General features: G+C 40.0%; 1 protein-coding gene across 10 annotated transcripts in view; it reads left to right on the top strand.

Annotated features, from left to right (window-relative positions):
• The window catches only part of ENOX1 (ecto-NOX disulfide-thiol exchanger 1), a 289,993-nt gene that overhangs the window by 175,149 nt on the left and 89,764 nt on the right, over nucleotides 1-25,080 (top strand). For 9 of the 10 annotated variants that reach the window (XM_017733588.1, XM_017733579.1, XM_017733583.1 and 6 more), the window contains 3 exons: nucleotides 11,658-11,828; nucleotides 13,576-13,782; nucleotides 20,511-20,744. In XM_017733588.1, coding sequence (XP_017589077.1) covers nucleotides 11,658-11,828; nucleotides 13,576-13,782; nucleotides 20,511-20,744 — 612 coding nt within the window. The remainder of the gene's footprint in view (nucleotides 1-11,657; nucleotides 11,829-13,575; nucleotides 13,783-20,510; nucleotides 20,745-25,080) is intronic. The other variant, XM_017733589.1, reaches the window with a different exon arrangement.

Genomic DNA, 25,080 nt, shown 5'->3' with positions numbered 1-25,080 from the left:
ATATGCCCAGATGGTGGAAAGAAGTGTTTTCTGCTCTGTGGGATATAGAGAAGAAATGGAGATGAGATGAAAAATGTATTCATAATGTTGTAATTATTGTACTTGTGCTGGAAAACTTTATGGTTGTGACCCAGATGTCAAAACATGCAGAAATTTCTGTCTGACTATGCTAAAAGGCTGAGGTAACTGCTTTCAGACATATGGACTACCCTTATTTACCTTAGCATGATGCACATTCTCCTGACACTGTTTTAATGTCAAGCCTCTTCTAAACTGCTCAATGAGATAATTACTGTACTCAAATAGCATGAAGAGGAATTGTTTCATTATGAAGTTAGGGATGTCCCATTTGGGATTTCTCTACCAGCCATGGAGAGTACTCCAGTTACCACCACTGATGACCATTTGGCCATTGAGTCTGGCTGCCTGGAACAGGCACTTCAGAGAGCTGAGAGGGCCCTTGTGCTTATATCATCAAGATCTACAAACAATCCATTGAATTCATAGATGGAAGGGGAAGTTGAAACGTTATCTGGAATTGCAATGAATGCATCAAAAAATTTTCAAACCCTGTGAAGTTTGAGAAGTGGGGAGGTGGTGAAAGGAATCCTTCACTAACTAAGAGATGTTTCAAAAACTGTAATTCTAAATATTTTTAGCTAAAGCACAATACTACGTTCATGAACTTACAAGCTGCAGCTCAAGCAATGTTAACCTGTGGAAGCTTATAGTGTTTATTTATTTAATATTTTCCACTCTTTTATTTGTGTTTGAGAACACAGGTGAAATCCCAGGTTTAACAATGGAAAAGATAAAAAAAACCCTCTCCTGTTTAATAAGCAACATACTCCATTTTTGTCTAGCAGATTTCATTACCTTCCCTTCTGGCAGGTCTCTAGCTAAAAACTGACGGTGTTGCAAATCATCCAAAACTGAGGGTGTTGTGGATTATCCAAAGCTGGAGAAGAGAAGATTGACTGAGAATTGTGACTAAATTCCATGGTCTTTTTTGCCCTTCCTCCTCCTTTGAATGAGGAAGGAATAGCACTCTGGACAGTACTTTCTGTTCTCTTGGTTTATACATCTTTCATCCCATCCTCCTCAATGCAAAATGCTTGTTCTCTAAGATGTTCATTGTGTCTGATTTTGCATCCTTTGCAATCTCTGTCTGTGTGCAAGCTCTCTTGTCACCACAGATCACTCTCTGCCCCCCACATGGCTTCCCAGTCCTGAGGCCAGACCCAGCTCTGGCCCCTGTGGACTCACAAATCCTTCTGGTTTGGATGGAGTCATGCTCCCCATGGCCTGAGTTGGCCCTTAGCTAAGGTACCTGCTTATGTGAGGTAAAAGAATGTACAGTAAGATAGCTGCTTATGTAAAGCTAAATGGTTTCTCAGGTTCCTGAAGAGATGTAGTCACCAATACTCTGTATTTGCAGTGAGAGCTAAGCATATAGGCGTGTTTTCAGGTTGCTGAGGTGCTAGATGGCTTTTATAGCAAAAATCTGGCCAAAATAGCTTCGTCATAGTGCATTGGAGTTTAATTAACATAGCGTGTCTTTCTACAGACACTCAGGAGCGTTACTTGCTGCTCTCATCTCTGGATTCTTTTCAGATCAGGTTTTATGTAGCATAGTATTCTCACGATAGGATTCTTGGTTAAATCTTAACCAATAAACAGTTTATTAATTCACCAAGTACCACTCTATTACTTACTCAACAGTTAGTTAATCAAATTCAAATCCAGCATGTATTCTGGTCAGGCACAGAGCATTCAAGTATTGTCCTACAAGTTGCTGCCATAAACTGTATGGAGGTCAAACAGTTCTAGTGGAGGATAATACAAAATATCAAGACTTCTTACTACATTCATATACAGAGAGCAAATCTTTACTATATCTAGTATACTTAGACTTCTTCTAGTACTCAGTGGGTTAAGGATACTGTAGATTTAAGGGTTTGGACACATTTAATTGATTTAACATGAAAGATACTAGGAAAATAGTACCAGGAACAATCACTTAAAATTATAGCGTAAGTCTCTCTTATGGCTGTTTGCTCAGGTTTTTGAAAGAGAATCATGCATGTAGAATAACTTGGTTAAAAGTTTGAAATGTCGTCACTCAAGATTTTCCAGCTGATTTCACAGGACAACTTTCTGTCATCTCTTGTAATGGCACCAAGAGAAATACATCCCATGCAATAGAGCTCATTGGTATTTTCATCCAAAAATAAACCTGAATGAGGCACAAAACTTCCTCTGGCTTAGGAAGAGGAAGCACCCTGAGCAGCAGAGTGAGTGTTGGAGATTGGGAGAATATTATACAAAGGTGTCACTTCAGAATTGTTCTGTTTTGGTACTAAACAAAATTAGGAATTTGTTGTTAAAGGCCTGTGTCTGGGCTAGAGGGCTAGAAGGACCCTTCAGTCTGTCAGAGCACAGTTTTTTGTGTTTCTCTGCAAACTTGACCATGCAGCTGATACACCTTTCTGGGTTGTACAGCTTTTTTCCAGTTTTGGCAAGGCTGTTGTTACTCCCGTGACCCTGGAAAGGCAAGGAGAGTGTTTGTATGCATTCCACAGATTCAAGGATCCACACAGTAACTCCAGCTTAATAGCCAGAATTTCTTTCATGATTCATGAGAAAAATGAGTCCCTTTTGTTTTCATTTGGAAAATGTCCAATGGAATGTCTGTATCTCATTTTTTTTCCACCATTTTCTCTAAGGTCACATTAATACCCAGAAGATGGTATTTTACCATCTTTTACACACTGAAGGCTTTTTATGTTTCATTTTTTATAAGGCTTATATTTCAGTATTAGCCTAGCCTGGGAATTGAAATTTTTCCTATTTCTCCAATTTCTTTTCAGTACTCATTTACATCTTAGGAGCTTATATCTTCCAACAACCTTTTTTTCTTTTTGTGCCTGTACGAATGCCTCTCAAATATCTGGAATACAGCACTTTCCTAGGTATCAAGCAAGGAAAAATCCATTAACAGTTCCTAGGCTGTGTAATCATGTTTTATTTATTTCTTTTCTCATCTTCTAGGGCTTTGAAGTGAAAGGTGATCTCGCTTTCAAAGAAATGGCAAAGTTTTTTTTTAGGAAGAGGTTCATTTGGCGAACAGATTGAGCAGCTTCCAGTGGTGCTTAGAGAAGCTACTTAGTTTGGCTAAGGCTAACCTTACTAAATAGCCCACTGCAAAGAGCTCAAAATTAAAGAAATGGAAGGAAGCATCTCAGAACAGGAGAGGATTGTCCCAAGCAGCAAATAGTGAGGGCACAAAGACTTTTGAAAGTCAGGAAAAACAGCTGTGCATATTTTACACCATAGACGCTGTATTACATTGCATCTTACACATTGGCCAGACCCATATTTTTGCAAACTAGCCCAGGAGCCATTAACTGGGGACCACGTGGCCCTGTGCAGAATTTGCATTTTTTGTTATTTTCTTCACAATGAACTTGTGGCTGACCCCATGTGAAGAAGTGATTTATTGGTGAAAAGATGGAAGAAGCCAGTTGTTCCTAATGCATGGAATGGTTCTTAAGCAGCAGAGACTTTGGGAAGGTCAATACTCTGGATGTTGTGAGGTGATATAAACTCATGAATCCTTCAAAATCCTGGCACAGGTCAAAAGAGCCTGTGGATAAGGCATGGACACAGACAGCCCAGACAATATTGTCTTCCTTTCATCTTTTCCTCTTTTTCATCTGTTTCCCTGCATTTATTTTGATTTTTCTATTCACATTTTTCCTTCTTTGCTCTTTTTCTGCTTTCTACCACTTGAATTTTCATCCTCATAAGTTTCTGCTGCAATGGCAACAGGGTTTTCCGCATGGAAGAGCAGCTGATTGTTGATTGAGACTAAGATTAGTCACTATTTTCCGGCTTAGCTTCTTACACATGCAGCTGTCAGCCATTAAAAACTGACGAGCCATCGTCAGATTCCCTCAACATTAAGTTCCCAGTTTTCCAGATCACACTCAGGCTTGTCTGTCAGGTACTTTTTTGCAGAGCTGTTCTAAGAGGAAACTAAATAGATTCACCATGGGGAGGTAGTGCCTGAGATCCCTTTGAGGTAGCAATGGCACTGATGGTTATCCATAAGCAGAAACAGTAATAGAAATAACATTAACATTGTAGATTTCTTTACACAACGGTGTCAAAATTGCATCTTTGAAAGAGAGTGGCATCCATTGTGGTAATGCTTTGTTGTATTATTATTATTTGTTATTCTCTCCTATTATTTGCATTGCATTAGAAGCTCTAAACAAGATTGAGGTCCTGTTGTGCCAAGCGCTGCAGCAATAAAGGATGAACCAGGATTCACCCCATGATTTGCTTGTAAAAAGAGAAGGTGGTTTTCTTTAATTTAGTCTTTGTCATGTATATTGCTCTAAATATAGTGTTTGTCAAGTGATTTTGTGGGCAGGGATCAAGAGGAGGCCAGATTTGCTTTTAGTGTTTTCAGCTACAGCATAACTAGCTCTGAAGAACGGCATCTAAAGTTTTGGTATTGTCTGCTGTAAACTATTCCTCTGTGCAGACACCGTGCTTTCTTCAAAAAAGCAAGTACAATAACACAGCCCTAAAGCTTTGTCAGTGATATATGTCTCATAGAAGTAATTTTCACGTGGCAAGTGTTTTGATGATGCTACAAGGGCTTTGTTTATGAAGTGGGTCTGGCAGACACTGTAGAGTTCACATAAATTATTACTTCATTGATTATTAATGAGAAACATTCATCTGGATTCCCCCTCACCCTCTGTTTTTGTCAAAACTCCCTTAGAGACTTGTATTTGCTACAGACCACGCTCTGTTTCACAGAATGTAGCTCTTACTGAATGGTGTTAATAGGTATCCCCCGGCCAACTGAGAAAGCCAGAGGTCAAGGAGGTGATTTCCTGGGCCTTCGCAACTCTCTCCTTTCCACTCTTCCAAATACACCCCTTCACATGTGCACACGCACATACACACACGCACATTGATGCTGCATCTCTTACACTCCTATTTCTGCAGGAGTCCTGTGCTCACATGGTCCTTCATTGGTTGTGTTCCTGCAGCGTCTCTGTAAGGGCATCTGCCCACATCTTCAGTACTTAGTTCTTCAACAATTCAGGACTAGAGGAGCACCTAAAAGACATCTCTGTCCTTGCAGTTACCTTCTCATGATTTTAAAAGGGGCCAAAATCAGAGGTTCCATATCCATATTCCTTTGTAGCAGCTCCATAGAGACAAAGGTCACTTTGGCAAACAGATGGCAAAATATAAAAGCAGAAGGGAAATCTAGAATCCTGTGGATAAGCTAATTAAGGAATTCATGATTTCCCGGATGAAAGAGCTAGAAGGTGTACCTGGAACTGCCAAATACTTTGTTTTAGCAAAGAAAAGGAAGTACAATTCCCAACTCAGTTGCTACTCACTAGCACACTGTGAAAGCCAGTGACACAAAGAGGTTCCAATGGATTCAAAATATAAGTAAGTATATAGTAGGATTTAGTAAAAAGGTATAAATCAAGATTTGTGGAATAAATGCCTGCTAGAAAGGATTGTTCAGTTATGATCTCTATCACTGAAAATATGTAAGCACTCAACACATATGAGCTAAGAATATTTTGCTCTTTGCCTGCTTATTTCTTATTCCAGTGCCCCAGGCATCTGCTACTGGCCACAGTCAGATGGTCCTTGCTCTGAGACAGGATGATAGTGATTATGCTGGTCAAATGGAGGAGCTGTTAGACACTTTTTATCCCACTTTTGTTTATCACTATGTGCTTAGATGTTTACCAGACAATCCAGCACCTATTTTAGAGACAGACAAATCTAGAAGTTAAATGATGTCTAAACTGGTCAAGCAAAGGTACTCAAAAATGCTGATGAGAGAAGGCCTAAATATTGACCAAGAGTCACTTCCACCTAAAGCTTTGTGAAACCCAGAAGGTGGCAGGAATTGAATGACCAGGGAAGACAATGATCCAACCTGGATCTCTAGCTTGCAGCTGAATATTCATTCTTAATTGCTGATAGGGGAAAAAATGATGTTGTGATGTTAATAAAGGCACTGGCAGACTGCAGAGTTTTGAGGAAGAATTTTAGATAAAAAGATGCGAGAAGTTTTTAGAATAACTTTTCCTTACTCTAATAAGATACTTTATTTCAAAGAAAAAAAATAGCAACCATTTCTTTGCTAGTGACAGTATATATATACATATATGTATGTATGTATGTATATATATGTGTATTTATTATAAGGGAGGAAGATTCTCTATTAGATTTTCTCTTTTTCAGGAAAATTTTAATTTCAACTTTTAGAAATCAGCTCTATATTGTCTCAAAATACTCAGCAATGGTGTTTCTGAAGTACACAATCAAATCTCTAGTCTCCAGAATCTTTTTTTTTCCTCCACAGAAGACAAAGTTCAACAAGCATCTTAATGCATTTACTACCAGCTGCTGCCTGGACTGTCCTAGTCATTTCAATGCATGTTGGCAGGCAACTCCATTCCCTAGCAGAAAACAGACTATTTTTGTAGGTGTAGAATTATCACTCCCAGGCCATGGGAATCCTTTCAATGTTTATTATTTTTGTTAGTTGTTTTGTGCTCAGATCATTGTTTTCACTGCTCACCATCTCTCTCTGTGTGTTCGACCAGCAGGTCTGACCCACGTGACTGATGATGTCCCTGGTGGAAACCTTCCATGTGTGCGAGCAGGGGCTCACAAACAAACCCCTGTTTTGTGGATGTTTTTATGCATCCAACGGAAATAAAACTTGGCAGCTGTCAAAAACTCCACAGAAACAATTGGCAGTTGCAGGCAAAAAAAAAAAAAACAACAAACCACACATCCAAGGGCTAATGCTATGAATCAGAGAGAGGATTATAGCCTTAAAAAGTGATTTTGAGCAGATAAATACTTGTGGTGAGGGCTGTTGGAAATGTGGTGGTAACAGTATTGGCGATGGAGTGCAATACCCAAAAACACAGCTGGCAGGAGTAAACATCCTTGTTACGTGGGCAGAGCAATAATGTGGCAAAAACAAAAGGTGATCCCGACAGCAACTGTTGCCAAAGAAGAAAAGCAGGATGGTTCTACAAGGTTGTGTGGCTATTTTTATGGAAGACAAAGTTCTTCCTGCCCTTCCAAAAGGGACCCTAATAAAAACAATTGTTTTACACTACTTACTGTGTTAGAATGTAGTTTTCATCAAAGGGATTTTATTGTTCTTCTGCTTTTCTCAGACTCAAAGATTTCATGTGAAATGTTTTGTTCTTCTTTTATTCCACTTGAAAGAAAAAGAAGCTTTAAAAACTACTCCATGTGTTCAAGAAGATATTTCTTCTTGCCTCTCTGACTGCCAATTCCAAATATTTGCTCTCCAGAGATTTTCATTGTCCTCCACCATGCCAATTTCTTATCAGATGAAACAGGAATTAACTTGTTTTGCCAAATTTAGGCAGAACATGGACTTCAAAATATCAGTGTTAAATACTTTTACTTTCTTATGCAAATGTGTGAATATTGAAGCTTTTTGTATGGTATCCACAGGGACTCTAATTTGATCAACATGTGCTTTTCCATTCTTAAAGTTCTTTATCATCTCTGATTGCTTTCCATTTTAATGATTTCATTTACTAATTATTTATTAGCATATCTTAAATTAAAATTTTGTGTCTTCTTCCAGGTTGCTTTTTATAATTTATAAACCCTTACCTAGCTGCATAAATATACATAGATCCCTTTAAAAAGAATGTCATGATCATTGAAAGCATAGAATATTGCTTTTTTAACTCTTCAGATGTGTAGTTGATAAATGTAATGTATCTCTGTGTTTAGCGTAACATATTCATGTCTACAATATCTAATAATCATGTCTCTAAGGGAATCTGTTAAAAAAATCATATGTGGGCAGGGTTGATTCCTATTTTTAGAAATCTTTGCATAACTCTTATCATTTTCTTTGATTCTCAAGACCAACAATCTTTCCAGTTAGTTCAACAGTAGCTGCCTCCGCTGCTAAGCTTGGTGTCCTGGCCCTGCTCCAAATAGGCATTTTGCCAGGACGTGGAGCAGACTGCAGTGGTGGTGCTGATGGATGATCATCCCTTGTTTCTAGACAAGAGCTATATATCCAACTTCTATTATTGCACCACTCGATAGCATTAATATAGTTAAACTTGGGGTTCTTCTAGATCCTATCACAGATGTGGCAAACTTATTGACTTTCCTTTCCAGTGACTTCATCAGTCCTTTTTTCTCTGCACCTCAGAGTCCAGACCAATATTTCCTTTGGACACCCCATCTATAGTCTCTTGTCATGGTTTGTCAGCCATATGCAGGTGGCATGCGTTAGCTTCTCTGGAGATGCAAGCCCCACCAATCTCTTTGGGGGTCCAAACAAGAGCTTCACTCTTCAGAAATTCACCTGAATTTTCCACCTCTGCAATGCATAACAGTTTTTAGTTTTCAGAGAATGGTTTTCATTTCCAGGATGCTCGCCAGTTGATACCCCTGCATCCTCTCAGTGCTCATGTTATGTATGAAAACATTTCATTCTTAATTGAACGCACTGGGAAACTGAAGCAACTTATTCAAGAGGACAGAGAAAGCAAACCTGTTCAGGGTTAAAATCTGTTCATGCCTTCAGTAGTCTTGCTATTTCCCTTTGCAGGGCTTGGATTAGTGCCTGCAAGATGTGGAATTGGATTTCAAGAATTATTGAATGAGTCCTCTTTAGTATACCTCAGCACAGTTATATTCTGAAGGCACAGAGTCCCGGCACTCCTAGAAGGACATTCCATGAGTGTTGGACTGGACCCCAGCACTTTGCTCATGCTCTTGTAGATTGATTCTAGTTGTAAAAGAAACTGATGACAAAGCTGTGTACTTATTTAACACAGGCAAAGCCACTTAAAAAGTTACATTTCCTTGGGTGTGCCAGGAATTAGTGGCAAATAATTTTCTTTCACTTAAATAGCAAACCTGTTCTGATTTAGCATGTAGCCTAAAATCTCTCCCTCCCCATGCCCAGATTCACAGTGCTTGTGAACATGAGTTTCACTGTGGCCTTCTCCCTTTGATTTGGTTTTCTCTGTGTCTGCACCACTGCCAAAGGAAAATTCAGAAAACTGTACCTTATTGAAACCTGCCATCTTTGCTCTGGGTGAGAGCATGTGTCTGTGACTTGGGCAGTTTGCTGCTATTTCATTTCACTAGCTCTGGAGAGAAGCTAAAATATATCTAATGGTTGTCTTAAGGACCAAACAGTAAAAGTTAAATATACCTTTTGGTAGCACTTGCCAGATGATGATCTTCTTCCTTGGCTGTGACATGGAGCCTGAACAATACTTATGGGACAGGGAGAACTTGGCCTTCTGTCCATCATCTTGTACACCAGCTTCAGAATGCTGCAGGTCTGCTGTGGATATTGGATTCAATAGGAAATTTCATAACTGGCTGGGACTGTAGTGGGCCCTACACTTGTCCAGAAGGATGGACAAAATGCCTCGTTTGGCATCTCCTGATCCCAGGAGAGGACTGGTATGTGTTGGGGGCTAGTGGGGTGCCTTGCTTTGCATGCCACTGAGCTCTATGGGATGCTTTAGCAGCAAGTAGCAAAGGTGGAGTTCTACCCACAGCCAGAGAATGCTGCACAAGATGGTCTTCTGTGACGGTCAGGAGTCTGACTTGTAAAAATGAGTTTAAGATTATTAGCATAGCCTAAGGATTTATTTGAATTATATGTTGCCCTTTCACCTCTGACTTTATCTCCCAGCATTCACCATGAATATTTAATATATGACCACCATTGCATCTCGCGGAATAAATGACAGGCTCCAAGCTTCAAAGCTAAATATGAAAAGCAATGCTTTACATCAATACTGGAAAAAAAAAGCATCACACCCAGAGCAAATCCTTTTTCATAAACCCACTTATTAAAAAAAAGTAATGTAATATCATGACTTTTCATTAATACTAGTCTTCAATAAGCCTAAAGCAAATCCTTGCTTACTGTGCACTTGCTACGCTTGTTGTACAGGAGTGCCTGAAGGGGGTAAAGGCTCACAGTCAGTGGGTGAAGAACAGCGAGCATGCGGTTGAGAGAGATATGAGCTCTCTTAGAGTAGTTCTCAGTCCTCAGTTGTCCTTCCCAGAAAAGATGATTATGGATGTTTCACCAGAATAATAATGCTAATTTTCAGCCCCCACAGAGTGCTTTACACCTGCAAAGTGCTACGAAAATGTGAGATAATACTTACCAGTAAGTGAGTATTTTTGTGCCTGTTTTGTAGATGCAGAAATGAAGATACCAAAAGGTCAGAGGGCTGACCCAGGGCCACATAGCTTCTCAGCAGCAGATTTAGGATGAAGAGACTGGTCTCTCTCTGGTCACACTTCATTAATTTGAAAATTTGCTCAAATCTCATGTCTGTAGATATTATATATATAAAATGCTTGAAAGGGAGTTGTTTCCCTCTCCCTCTTTGCTTCTTCAAAATAAACAAGCTTCTGAGCTACCAAACCCCATGTTTACATGTATCATTAAATACTTTCCAGTTGCTAGCCAGAAAACTCAGCAGAAAATCTGTAGAACACCGAAGTAACTCTCTTCTTTTAAATAATTGATGATGCCAAATAGCGGCAGTGTTATGCCAACAAAGAGATCGGTCTCTCAAAATATTTTATTCATTATGCCTCAAGAAACCCAAAGCCTTGTTTTTAACGAAAGCAAATTTCAGAAGTTGGCTCTCGGTTCCTCTGAAACATCTGCTTATTACAATTCTTGGTGTTAAAGCACTGGTGCTCCCCGGTAAATCTTGCAGCTTTAAGTAATACGTATGGAAGTCTTGGCAAAGAGATCAGGAAGGAGAAAGAGCAATGCTTGCCAAATATTCGTTTTACTTTATGAGGCTGTAGTGGTATATGTTAATAGTACATGTATTGAAGAGAATCTGCTAATCCGATTAAATAACAGGACAAGAAGAAATGAATTCCAAGGCTCAAAAAGACCCCATTCTGTGCAGCTGAAAATTTATATTCCAGGGTAAAATGGTTAGAAGTCCTGGCTAACTAGACTTCCATAAAGCAGCCAGAAATGGATCTCTCTCTGTATTGTCTGTAAATCAAGGTCACTTATGTGAGAAGGCTATGTTGTGATAAATCTGTCTGACAATTAGATGGAGAGGACATATCAATGCTAAATTATATTCTTTGTACGCTTTGGGCAGAAAGCAATGTAAACACCACAGTAACATTATTAACAGAAAATTGCATTCCAAATAACAGATATTTATGGTGCATGGTTTTACACATTAATGTGCTACTTTTTACTCAGTCATGTTAATATTTTAGATTATGTAACATTCCCTTCTTTATGCATAGTTTATTTTTTTTGCTGAGAATGCAGCTCCCTCCTCCTCATTCCCTTCCCCCTCTTCCTATCCCTTTCTCTCTCCTTCTCCCTCTCTCCTCCCTATTTCTCTTCCTTTTCTTTTTTTCCGTTTTTCCTTTTCCCTTCTAATTTTCACAGTGATGCTTGCGGAAACAAACAAACAAGGAAAACAAACTTAAAGTGAAACTGTCTGTACAAGAAAATTGTAACAAGTAGTTTGAAGATTTATAAGCCAGTATTTTATGTTCCATACTTACAGATTCAATCTGTGTACCAGGCTTTGATCCAAGCCTTAGCATGATGACTGGAATCACTCCGATTAACCCAATGATACCAGGCATGGGGTTAGTGCCGCCACCACCACCAACAGATGTGCCTGTAGTCAAAGAAATAATTCACTGCAAATTTTTGCTCTTCCCTCCAAACCCGAGTAAGTGGATCTGAAGAAAGAATGTTACTTTCCTAAATACATTGCATTGTATGAGTAGATTAAAAAATTGTATATGTAGATTAAAAAATTGGTAATCTTTTTATCTAGTAACAATTATGTTTTTTAAATGGATTACAGGCAAGTATGGTCTTTTCTTCTAAGGTCTATTCTGTGTGTAATGCATGGTAAGGTATATGAGCATCTTTATTCTTCTCTCTAAGGTCACATGAAAAAACTATGCAGCTTGTACAAAAAAAAAAAAAAAAACTAAAGAAAAGTAACACAGCCTAAAAATCTACACTGCTCATAGTAGATACCTGTCTTTCCTGTAGATCAGAATGTCACAAAACATAAAGCTTATATGGTGCTGTTCATCTCCGTGCTCGCCTTCAGGTGCCTGTAGTCAGATGGGACCAATCTGGGCTCGTGTCACTCAACACAGTACCTTGCATCCCAAAACCGACTTGCTACAGTCCCTTTCTGAGGGAAATGGAGGAAAAGGGGGCTAGGGCTTCTGTCCTGCCATTTTTGAGGAGGTACAACATGGCAAATGAGTTCCTTCTTGGTTTTGAAAGCAGGGACCAGATTCCCTCCCGTTCCTTCTGTGACTGTGCAAATATAAAACTCTTCCCACTAAGATACCAGCTCAGGCCCAAACCCTGATTTTGTGTGTTGGCCCCAAGAGTTCCAGAGCCACCATACCAGTGACTTTCACTTTCACTGTGAAATGAGGACAGTAAGCAAATATTCAGGTGCTCTGGATTTGCAGTGTACCAAGGTAACAGTGTAATCAAACTGGTTGTGTCTGTGAGTATGTATGTATATATATTTGTACACTTTAAGGTTGTAACCTCCTTTACTGTGTTAAAAGGCCAAAAAACTAGATTCCTTCTTAGAGCATTACTTTCACTGCGTATAAACAAGGTGAAGTGTTATGTCAGATTTAATTTTTTATACAGCTTCCAAAAATTTAATAGTTTTTCTGATGTAAGTGTGTATACATTCTCTCTATATATACATGGAAATAGCATTTCTAGCTACTCCACCTCATGAGCACTTGTAAACAGTGAGGTTATCCTTCCCCTGTGCTGGCGTCTGCTCCATTATCTGGCAACAAGACAAAACAGATAACCAGCAGAGTGTTTTCATCATGCTGTCACTTTGTTGTGTTTCCCACTTTGTTTTTCTGTTTGCTGTGCTCCTGTACTCTGAGACAGAAATGAAATTATGCTAATACCAGGGAAAGGTATCCAGCCCGAGTACACAGGGTGTACACAGCATGGGCTTGCTCACAGCCCACACACTTGGTGAGCATGGTGAGTGATACATCTGAGCCAGAGATGGTGAGGTTCAGGCTTTGAATGTACTGCACTAGAGCTTGAGATCTGTGCTCAGGGTCAAATCAGCTGCAGAAGCTCCCCTGCTTTGAAACAGAATATTTTTCTATTTTTTGTGTGGCTGCGCAGGGAAAAGAAAGACCCTTTTAGACCTCACTGTCTGTCCTGGAGAACAACCTCAAGTGGCAGAAATTAATGTTTGAAACACCACCTAAAGCTTGAAAGGTTTTAGATTCAAGTAATCAGTTTGGATAATCTCTGCAATATTCAATTATTTTGCTTGTCCCTCTCTTCTGCCTCTATACTATGTCAAGTAACTGTTGCTGCCCAGAACTGATTAAAGGGGTGAATAGAGCCAGTGGATCAAAAGACAAATTTTGTATTCCAATGTGATTTCTGTTTTGACTTAGATCTTCCACCACCTTCAACAAGAGAGAGACCTCCTGGGTGTAAAACAGTGTTTGTTGGAGGATTACCAGAAAATGCAACGGAGGAAATTATTCAGGAAGTCTTTGAGCAGTGTGGAGATATAACAGCAATTCGGAAAAGCAAGAAGAATTTTTGTCACATTCGTTTTGCAGAGGAGTTCATGGTTGATAAAGCCATTTACCTTTCTGGTACTTCACATTCTTTAATGGATTTTCCTTGCTTCTCATTTGTATTTTGTGATGCTAATGCTTGCTTATTTTCTTAGCTTTTATCTCAGCAAGGCTTTCTTGAACTCAGTGGCTGTAGCATGGAGCAGCAAGGGGCAATTCTGTTATTTCTCTGTCTGCCAAGACTCATGCATGGTGTTGTATGTTACTTACCCAGGAGCAATTTCCTGCCATCCCACAACAATGCAGCAGATCCTGAAATTCACTACAGAACAATCTTGTTTTCGATTTACCCAGGTTTATATAGTTTTGCTCACAGGTTGTGGAAAGAGGAGGGCACCAGGCCAGGAACTCTGCTGTTTTCCAGTGCCAGTTTTTCTGATAGGCTGGCAATTTCACTGGCATATTTTTATAGATTTGTGGTGCAGCCTGAATAAAGTCTGTCTTTATACATGCATGTATTCAGCTACTGCATGGGTTAGATTCTGAGCCCCATCTGTAGGCTACGTCTGTTGCCTCCCATGACAACGAGTGCTACAGAAACTACAGGGTGTAAAATTTCAGAATCTCTTTATTTTCCAACAAAGAAACAGATAAAAAACCTCCAAAACAAAGAAACAAAAAAAACCCAGTCTCTAATTCGCAGGGGAAAAAAAAGTAAAAAAAAAGAAAGAAGTAAAAAGGTGAGAAACAACTCTGCTTTCGCATTTAAGGCTTCTGTGACTGTCAGTGTCCTCTTAAGTTTACAATCTCCTTCATTTGAGGATTGTCTTGCTGACCAAGTCCTTTTTCACCTTACTGGTTTGGATCACATGCCCTTTATATATTTGTCTCCACTCCACAGGCTGGTTCATCCATCTTTCTGAGTCCTGGAGAGACTCAAAAGCACTGTTTTGCTCCACGATTGTAGTGTTACATTTTCAACCCATATGCAAGGTATTCTTGAACAAACAAGGTCCAGGGACTGCTCGTTGGCCAAGACAAGCTGAAACAGACTGGTTTACACCTACCCGCCCTGTGCAGAGTGACCTCAAAGCACCCACTGGGACCATTCTTTTGAGCCTGGGAGAGAGTTAACGACCCAGGACTTTTGTCTGAGCTCCCACACTGACCATCTTCTGTTTGGCAGTACAGACAAAATCTCAACATCCTGTAGGTGTCCATAGGAGGTTCACACAGGTAGAAACAAGCTGTCTTTCAAATCACCATCAACAGGAAAGGAAAGGAAAGGAAAGGAAAGGAAAGGAAAGGAAAGGAAAGGAAAGGAAAGGAAAGGAAAGGAAAGGAAAGGAAAGGAAAGGAAAGGAAAGGAAAGGAAAGGAAAGGAAAGGAAAGGAAAGGAAAGGAAAGGAAAGGAAAGGAAAGGAAAGGAAAGGAAAGGAAAGGAAGACATCTAAACTTTTAACATATGTCATCAGGAAAAACCTAGTTCCTTTGTTTCACAAAGGTTTTCCTCAGGGTTTCTAGGTCGTTTGGCTTTTTTTTTTCTAACTTGACTGCTTGCTTCAAGTACCTTTTTGAAGAGTTTTATGGGGTCTGTTAAGATTTCTTTGAAATCTTGCTATATTTTCAGGTTTATTGCAGATATTTATTCTACTCTGAATTTTTCTTCTTTACTTTTTTTTTTTAACTTTCACTTCATTTCTTCCCCTCCCAATCTTCTGTTCCTGCTTTCCATCCTTCTTCTTTATTTTTTTATTCATGTTACTTCCAAAATGCTGTAGATCATTGCAGCATATTAGAGTCATCACAAGCAGTAGACATTTACCAGCTACCAGCTTCCAACTTCTGTCTAGGCAGCTCTAGTAACAGAACAGAAGAGAGGTGCATCAGATGCAGCAGGAACTGATATTATTGTATTATGACAAACAAAATAGTGGCAAAAAAGAGAGCAAAGAAAAGCTCAAAAATGTTCGGGCTGCCACCCTGGACCAGAAACAGTGTTCCTCTATCTCAGTTTCCTGCTTCTCAGCTTCACTCCAAGTAAATTTTATTTTAATTTCATTTGCCTTGAATCCTGAAGGACCATAGAGGTAGGAAATTCCATGTGCTGCCATGTGTCCTCATTCATAATGCACTAGAGCGCGCATTCAGGAGACGGAACATGAGTAGAAACAGAGGTGAAAGATTCCCTTCCTCATTCTTCCTCATTCTGAATTTATTTCCAAGTTCCTGATCCATTTCGTTCTTCTGTTTCCTTTCGTCACAGTCACGCTGCCGTCTGTGCTTCCTCTTACTTCTGCTCTGCAGCCTCCCTTCCCATCCATTTTTTCTTCTGTACCTTTTCATTCTTCCAAAGTGTTGTACCTATTGTCTCTGACCAGACGAGGGAAAGAACCAGTGGAACTGACAGGGACAAGGAAGAAATGCAGGAGCATTCTTTAGCCAAGTTCCACTTCTTTTCACCAAGGCTGCTGAACTCTGCAGAGGAAACAGGAAGCACTGACTGTCCCCCACCACCACCAGGGATGTCTGACACTAGGCATGTTTTCCTTGTACTAAAATATTATGGGGTTTTTACTAGTCTTTATCCCATTCTCAAACATAATATATTCTGAAATGGTGGGAATAAAGCATATCTTTTTGACATTTTATTTTCCCTGTGAGAGACAAAAGAGATGTATAAATATAGTGGGTGTGTTTTATTAGGGGAAAGTCATGCTTTTGATATTTCTGATATAATGATAATTTTGTCTACCTAATAAGTTTTATCTGTCTACCTCATCTAATCTCATCAAGTTTTGCATTTATCCCATTCTTATCATCAGAATAGAGCAAGTGATTACAAAATCTATCAAGTAGTTTAATCACTGATTTTTTTTCCTTGGTATTCCCAAGTAAACATGTATGAAAAGGGAGACTGGAAGACACGTAGAAGACTATGATAAAAGTGTCAACTTGAGGAAGGCTAGATTTCATTTAGACCTTAAATTTATATTTTTATCTCCCAAGGAAAAGACTTTCTAAAATCATCATACCAGCCCATGAGAAAGGGCTCCCAAAGTTGAGTTCCCAAAACTGTATGTACTTTACTCTTTTGGCTGACAATTCAGTAACTCCTGCATATATTGATGGCCCTGGACTTGAAAATATGGGACAAACAGGTGTCTTGAAACAGACCTTTTTATACCCCAAAAGCCCATGTATGCATTCTTCCTGTTCTGATATTTTCCCCTGTGGGTTTCCTTTCAGTACTGTTTACTTGTTTTATTTTAAGTTCTCTCTGATCATCATTAACACTCTGATCTAGCTCCCCAGTTAGACATCAGCTATTGGCTGGTCCCCAGTATAGCAACACTCAAAGGTAAGTCAAGCCATGGAGTTCACACTAGACTTGTGATACGAAAATACTGTTTGATTTTTATTTAGCACCTTCATTAACTTTTCCTGTTTCTGCTCCTTTAAAGTAAGGATCTTGGCAAGTTCCCAAAGTCTTTTCCTCTTCCATTGTGTGCAAACCTGAAATTAAAAATGACAAGCCAGGCACAAAGTTAATGCTAGCTGCAGCCCTGAGCAAAGAGATGGGGAAAAAAATTCATTGTCCATGCATGAAGGGGAGGCAGTGCCAGGTGTTTCTCTCATACATTCAAACACCCTCAAACATCAATAGGGAGACACGGTATTGAAAAAGAACGAGCCTCCCAGCTGTCTTGGGGCTCAAAATTTCCAGCACAGATGGGTGCCTGAGCATCTCATGTACAGAATAGAACCTGCCAGTTGTGCATGCAGAGTCTTTCTGGTTATCAACCTATCAAGGAGTCTGTTCTTCACTGGCCAGGCCATTGGCCCTATAGTGTCTGCAAGGCCACTAATTTATGAGGGTGCAAGAAACCATCCTAAAGGCATTTGTTGTTTTTGTTAAGGGAAAGATGCCAAGCTATGAGCATTCTGATCTGACTTTGAAGCTAACTCTGCTCTGGACTAGGTGATATCCAAGGTCCCTTCTTAGCTAGGTTATTCTAAGTTCCAGTGCTGGTGGAAATCCCCTTACTGGCTGACCCCCTCCAGTCTTTAGAGTTAAACAAGCGATCGCATTTTTTTAGTGTGATTCATGGAAAATTGCCAAAATCTTTTAATTTGGATGCACTTAAACTGGTTTCCTAAAGTACATTCCTACTGCAATGTACACTGTTCAGGTTTTTTTCCCATTTACTTCAAAAATGAGGGCCGCTGTAATACAACTCAGCTTTGCCAGTGCACACAAAACCTATAGATGCACAGCCCTTTTCATTAGTTCTTTATTCAGCTTATGTGATGGGCCTTGAAGTCCACAAGAGTTTTGCCTCCTGCTGTGCTGTGTTTCTGTCTCTTCCCATAACTAGTGTGCTACTGCCAATGGAGGCGAAAGGCGGCAGGGGGAGAGGAAGAGAGATTGAGTCTTCCTGGAAAGTGCAGCCCAGCTGGGAAATCTAATTTTAGGTTCACGAGACCTGGCACCTTGGTAGTGTCCTTTACATCGCTGATAATGCTGTTCTGGCACAGAGCAATCACTGTGTGAGGAATGCAGCTGGCACGCCAAACTGGCGGGGAGCAGGGGGCTAACGTTTGTCACAGTTACCAGGGTAGCTGCACCACTGAGCCCTTTTGGCTGACTCCTTTGTGCCTACACCTCTGTGGATAAAACCATATAATTGCATCCTCATTAGTTCGGAGTCCAGTTCTGAAAGGTCACCCACGCTCTTCTTCTGTCACACTGAATATGGTGTATCTGTAACTCTTCCCTTCAATGCCTTGGGACTAGAGCTACATGTATGGGCACAAAAAGCCTCTGGGGAGAAAGGGTGGTGTTTACTTTTCTAAGCTAGAGAAAGCAAAGCCAAGAGGACTTTAAAATAATAAACAGTCCTCTCCTTTGCCACTCTTACAATACTGAATTTTACTTCACCCCATGCTCCTGAACCTTGGAGACCAAATTTGGTAGGTTCCATTGGTAGGAACCTACCAAAACCTTTCCTTGGTGAGGCAGTTTTTTAAGGACCTCTGAAACATTTAGCTCAAGTTTTTCATCTGGGTTTGGGCTCCCTGCTGGACAATGAAAGTCATATTTTTTCCTCACCTGCAGACTCCTTAGCTGAACTCCACGAGATGTTTGGAAGGAAAATGTCAAATCAAAAGGCACCCAGATTATTTTTTAATTGAAGGATCACTACATATATGGATATTTAATGCCTTTGAAGCTATTGTCTCACATGGGCTGCAGTATGGACAGTCCCTTGTATTCATACAGCAGGATGTTTTTCCAGCAGTAAAACAGAGTATGCCTAGATATGCATTTCTGCAAGGATGTGCTTAATCTACTAAACAATTCTTAGCTTTGCTGTTCCTGGAGGGAGCTCAGAACTGAGTTTTAACTGTGGTGGTGAGGTACTGAAGCTCTTCAAACCACAGGCAAACCACAAGACTGGACAGTAGGTTCTCTTGGATTGCACATCAAAAGCAGCAAACACCATTTTTCCAGATATTTTGAATAGAAGTTTCCTCTCCCTGGAATTATTATGCAGTGGTTGCAGTAGTGTGTATTTCTGAAGAGCTTCCTGTGTGCCAGCTCAGCACAGACTTGATCTCTGCAGCATCCTGTCATTTGAGAAATCTCTGCTGGGCTGTTGCATGTTGACGTGGAGAAATTAGAGCTATCCTGTGTAGACTGATGAATTTTACCCACATTTGAGGGCTCTGTTTGAAGCTTTCTACATAGTATTTTCTCACACTTTCTCTGAAGTGGCATTTTAAAAGCTAGACAAACTGCTCTGTGTATATATTTGTGTCTTAGAAATACAGCTTGGAAAATGACAGGTGCCCAAATATGGTCACAAAAAGCTTCTCTTATAGCTTTGGCATGATTTGTTCTTCCTCTGACAGTAGTCAAGGGTTTAATTCAGAGCAGGCCCCTTTTGTACTGCTCTGTAGCCCTTAACCTAAAGCCTTTGCAGTGTGCTAACTTTAGCATATGATACGTTGACCAAGTTGCGAATATGTAGAATATCCCTAAAGATAAGGCACAACAGGTTTCATTATTTGTTCTGAAAGGAGTCTTTCAAATGTCTAATAAATCTGTCCCTACTTTAGAAATTACTTTAAGGAATTATGAACATAATTAATTTGTAGGTGATTTATATTTGCTGCTAGATTATTTTCACTGGAGAATTTGAAAATAGTGGTTGCAATTGTAGAGTCTCAAAATTTGAGATCTAGCATCACTGTAGTTATGAAACCATCCTCTTTGTGGCACAGGAATTTATGTAGCACAATTTTCACGTTCACCTATAGTCATGGTTTTCATAAAATTCAGCTTTTCCCCATACTTCCAATTCCTTTGGCAGACTGGAGAAAAACAGTAGACTGAACATGATCTCAACAGGATCGGGGGAGAAGGGCACCACATTCAGACTAAAGCAGATCCATTTTAAGTAATTATTTTTTGTTTATCTGACTTTTATGCTTTTAAGAGTTGGAAGCATCATGTAAAAATATTATGTATTTTGAGAGACTTCTAAACAGAAATGTAGATTCTATATCTTTGGGTTGACTTTTCAGTTCCTCTACTATGGTGATAGGTGGTACAGGAAATTGTGAAGGAAAATTACTGGATGGATGCTTATCTTCTTGTGATTGATAGATCCTGCATAGATATGTGGGAATCTGTTAATGTACATTTTTACCCGGCTGCACTTGAAAAAAGAAAAAAAAAAAATGAAGAGAAATTTAAGCAAATAAATCCTGCAACAGTTAGTTCTACTTGTTGATTTCAGGTTACCGCATGAGATTAGGATCTAGCACAGACAAAAAGGATTCAGGTCGCCTTCATGTTGATTTTGCTCAGGCAAGAGATGACTTTTATGAATGGGAATGCAAACAAAGAATGCTGGCCAGAGAAGAACGCCACAGACGCAAAATGGAAGAAGACAGACTGCGCCCTCCTTCACCTCCAGCAATAATGCATTATTCGGAACACGAAGCTGCTTTGCTGGCTGAAAAATTGAAAGGTAAGCACCATTTGCTACTTCTCAGTTTATTATTCCTTAAAAGCAGGAGCCATGCAGAAGTCAGAGCAGTGAAGCCAGTTTCTCTCTGATGTCTTTCATTACTTGCCCTGTTAGCTTTCCCCCACTGAAATGGCTTTCTCCACCATTTCTATGCCAGTGGTAATGATACTCACCCATCTGCTAGAAATGCATGACATCTGTCCATCTGCCTGTGCTTTAACAGCTAAAACACAGCCTTCAGAATGCTACCACAGGGGTTTTTTGTTATGTTAAGTTGCTGCGATCATATATATCTAGGAAATACTCTCACAGTAAGACAACCTGTTGCAGGCATCCTTCTTCATAATAAATGCCTGATCCTTGAAATTACTTTAATCCTTGACTTTAGGTTGCTGCATCACATGCATTTGACTGTCCCTGGCATTCAAATTGCACTCATGAGCTGACACAACTTATCTCTGACACACACCATCCATTCTTTCACTCCCTCTTTCGGGTTAGAATTACTTGTGCAGGATAGTGTCATGTTTTGGTATGTGTTTGCTTCCTTGTTTGTTTTTTTCTAGGTACATTTACTGAGATAATATTTTTCAAGGGTGCACTTTGAGGATTCATTTTAATAGATAACATAAACAGTAAGAAGCAAAGAAATAAAGTTTTCATGGTAACAAAATTTAAAAGAAATATTTAGCAAACTCTTCATACCCGTTAGAGTTGTTTTCATTAAGTGTTTAGCAGCTGTGTTTGGCATTCTTTCCCCCATGATGGCCAAGCACATTACTTAACTGTGTGCCAGGTCACAAGAAGCTGTGATTCTTGCCACTGTTTAAGAGTTATCTAGATTAGGCTTAGACTATCCAGCTGTCATCACACTGGTCTCTGTTCTATGAAACATGTTTGGGGAGCCGAAGAAGGACAGTGCAGTGTTTCATTCTTGGAGCATGGAGCAGAGATGCACCCTGCTGTCTCTCTGAGTACTGCATTGGTTGCTGTTAGCTGTCACTGCTACCTCAGTCTGTTACTTGTTTGGTTGACTAATTCTCACCAGATACACTCCTCCATTAAATAATTAATGAATCTATCTAACTGATAGATTGGTAAAATAACCTAGATGGATCGATAGACCAGGAGAAAAGAGGCCCTAATACAAGAAATTTTAATTCATACCAAGCTTCCAGTCCAGTTTTAGATCCATCTGGTTTTAGTTGAATATTTTAGGAGTTAATCTCTTGTAGGGAAGTTTTTCTTTATGTAGTAAGGCCTACAGGTTTCCTGAACTAAACCAGAAAATACAAGAAGTCTGGACAATTTCTTCCATATGGCTAGTCATTGCTCGGGGTAACTGAATGTGTGTTTTTGCAAGATGTTTAAGATTACTATATTTAGAAGGATTTTTCTTTTCTTTATGGAAGTTTCCATACTTAATTAAAATCTACTCCAAGCATTTATATCTTTGGTCTCCTGAGGGAAATTTAACCATAGCTTGACATATATGCTCAAGTTTAATATAAGAAAAATTAGCACGAAATAGACCAACACTATGTGCATTACTGTTTTTCCAGAAATATGTAATTAAAAAAATAAAAAAGGTAAGTTTTTTTTTTTACTGGTTAAAAATCATTAAAATCCAATAAAAGAATATATTGTAATTTTTAAAGTTCTTCTAATTAACAGTTGCATTGTGTACTAGTTTATCGCAGCTTAGTTTGAAAACAAACCAGTTGGAGGCACCAAGTCAGAATAAGAATTTAATAGGGAAATTAAGAAAAAAGGAAAAAAAGGCAGAAAAACACTGGTTTAAACTGACAGAGTCAGGATATAACCTGACACGCTGTGAGTCGGGGTGGCAGTAGCAGTCCTATAAAATGGTGGCTGCCGTCCTCCTGAAGTGGTGGATGTGGTTCTATTGAAGCAGTGATGCTGTAGAAAGGGTCTGCTCTTCCTCGGAAGGTCCAGTGGTGGCTATATAGCTCTTATCCTCTGGAAATCCAGTGGAAAGTGTTGTCTGGGGTGCTCAGAATCTCAGATTATATCCAGGATGGAATGCTTGGTTCCTCCTTCTGGGTGGAGCATCTCACAATGGGATGATGAGTCAGGAAGCCAGGTGTTGATGGGCCCATTAACAGAAGATGGTCTGGAGGGAGGAGGCAAGGAAACACTGCCCCACTTGGTTTCAACAGCTCATGAGGATGGTAGCAGAATATACTGCAACCCAGGACACCTTGTTGTGAGGTTAATGACACCAGCCCTGGATCTGTACAGATAGTTAAGGGTGGAGAATGCAGAAAAGCCCCCTCTCTTCTCAGTGGGCATGAGTTGTGCCCTGTCCTAGGTAGTACAGAAAGCAGAGGTGGGCTTCAGTAGTTATACTGGTCTACTTTACCTTTCCTATGGCATCATAGAATCTATAAAATAGTGGCATTGAACTTTATGGCCTCTCTTGGCCAACATGGATTCACCACCTGAGCTCTTTGTGACATTCTAAAAAAAAGAAATAATGCAACAATAAAGAAAATTCTTCAACTCTGGCAAAGGGCAGTTCATGTAATAGAATCATACAATCATTAAGGTTGGAAAAGACCTCTAAGATCGAGTCCAACCATCATCATACATTTACAATTTAAATGTGGACTTCAGTGAAAGTAGCAGAATATATATATATACACACATACACATGTACACACACACTCACAGAAATATGTAAAACCTGGAGTTAAAATTTCAGGTCTCTGCACATCACTACATTCGCAGTGCTGAAAAAGCCTGGACAATTCATCCCAAAGTAAAGAATGATCACACTATATCTGCACTTGGCAGGATTTAACTTGAAAGATTGGGTTTTGAGCAGATGCTTTGCAGTTGTTTTCTTAAGGAAAGTCATGACCTTGCTGTGGTGCCCACTTCAAAAGACTCCTGAGCTCTGTTGCCAGCTCATGAGACAGATCTGCTGGTGCCCAACATGCGGGTTCCAGCTCCTGTAGGGCTTCCGGAAGCTCACAGAGCAACACTAGCTAAAAAGCAAGCCAAAACAACTAAACATCTCTCATCCCAAGATACTGCTTTGCAATCACAGATGTAGAAAACTTGGTCTGAATCCAAGCAACTTCTGTTATCTAAATAACCTTGGAAATTCCTGACAGCAAGGAAATGTTATGGTGAGCAGAGATGAAGTAGTCTTATCAGCCAGTCCCCTAATGTGGCCTTTATATTTACTGAGTCTATACTAGAGATGGCAATATCTTTTTTTCACCTTCCGCAAACTGCAACATAAGACTAAGAAATCATTGTTTTTGTGTAACAGACTTGGCTGGAAACTCTTGCCCCAGTCAAGAGGTAAGCTGTCAGCATATCCCTATTCCACTGGCGTGCTGAAGTCACCTGGTACAGCAGTGACTGTGGGTGAGAGAGTACAGAGGAACTTTTGTGCCAATTGGAAACAGAAGTTCATTGTAAATTTTAAGCCAGGTAGTCTCTACTGGTGTGGAGCTTCACAGAACAAAGGAACCAGTTCTTCAGTGCCTGGTGACTGGGGCTGGGAACCCACTCCCTGTGAGTCCTTGCACACTTGCAAGAGCAGGAGGATTTATGACATGCTCTCCGTTCCCCAAATCCCTTCATATTTGCAAAGAACTTGGTTTGAACACTTGATTTTTACAGAAATTAAGAAAACCCATCAAACTATGTACCAGTGCAATTTTTCACCACTTTCCAATTCAGTGTGTGGCAAACAGTGTTGGTTTATGTCTATCTCCCTTTCCCTTTTCCTTTTTCCTTTTTTCTTTTTTTCCATTAAGATCTTCAGTAGTTCTGTAAATGAAGTCCTTCTTAGCTCTCTTCAATCATACAATCATACATATGGACATTTTTTTCCTGCACCATTCATGTCGTTAGCCTAAGCCTCAATTATCAGAATGAAATGAGCTCCAGCATTCCAAGAAGATAAGTAACATGAAGAAGAACATGAGCTCCTTCTCATCTGTGTTTCCTTGAGGAAATACCTTGTTGGGGTTTTAGGAGCTCTCCTGGGTTTTTTTCTGTTAAAAGGAATTTTCCCCATACATGTTGCTAGGGGGACAAATTGCTGGATATTTAAGAAAAACAAAAGACCTACCCATTGAGGGTGGGGTGCATCTGGCTACTCCTTTGTTTCACCGGGGTGGCGGACAGTCGGTCCCTGGTGTTTGGAGGGAGAGAGAGGCTGTTTCGTCCTCTGCTTTTTCCTTCTGCCAGAGAAACCCTGGGATCCCAAGCCCGCCTTCCCTGCCCCGCTGGGAGCCGGGCTGCGGCCGCCCTGCCCCCGCCGTTGCTTCGAGCCTTCGCTACTCTGTAGCCCCCC

Source organism: Corvus brachyrhynchos, unplaced genomic scaffold (assembly GCF_000691975.1).
Source record: "Corvus brachyrhynchos isolate BGI_N302 unplaced genomic scaffold, ASM69197v1 scaffold202, whole genome shotgun sequence".
In the NCBI taxonomy this organism is placed as follows: Eukaryota; Metazoa; Chordata; class Aves; order Passeriformes; family Corvidae; genus Corvus; species Corvus brachyrhynchos.
This window is presented reverse-complemented; position numbering and strand designations above follow the sequence as displayed.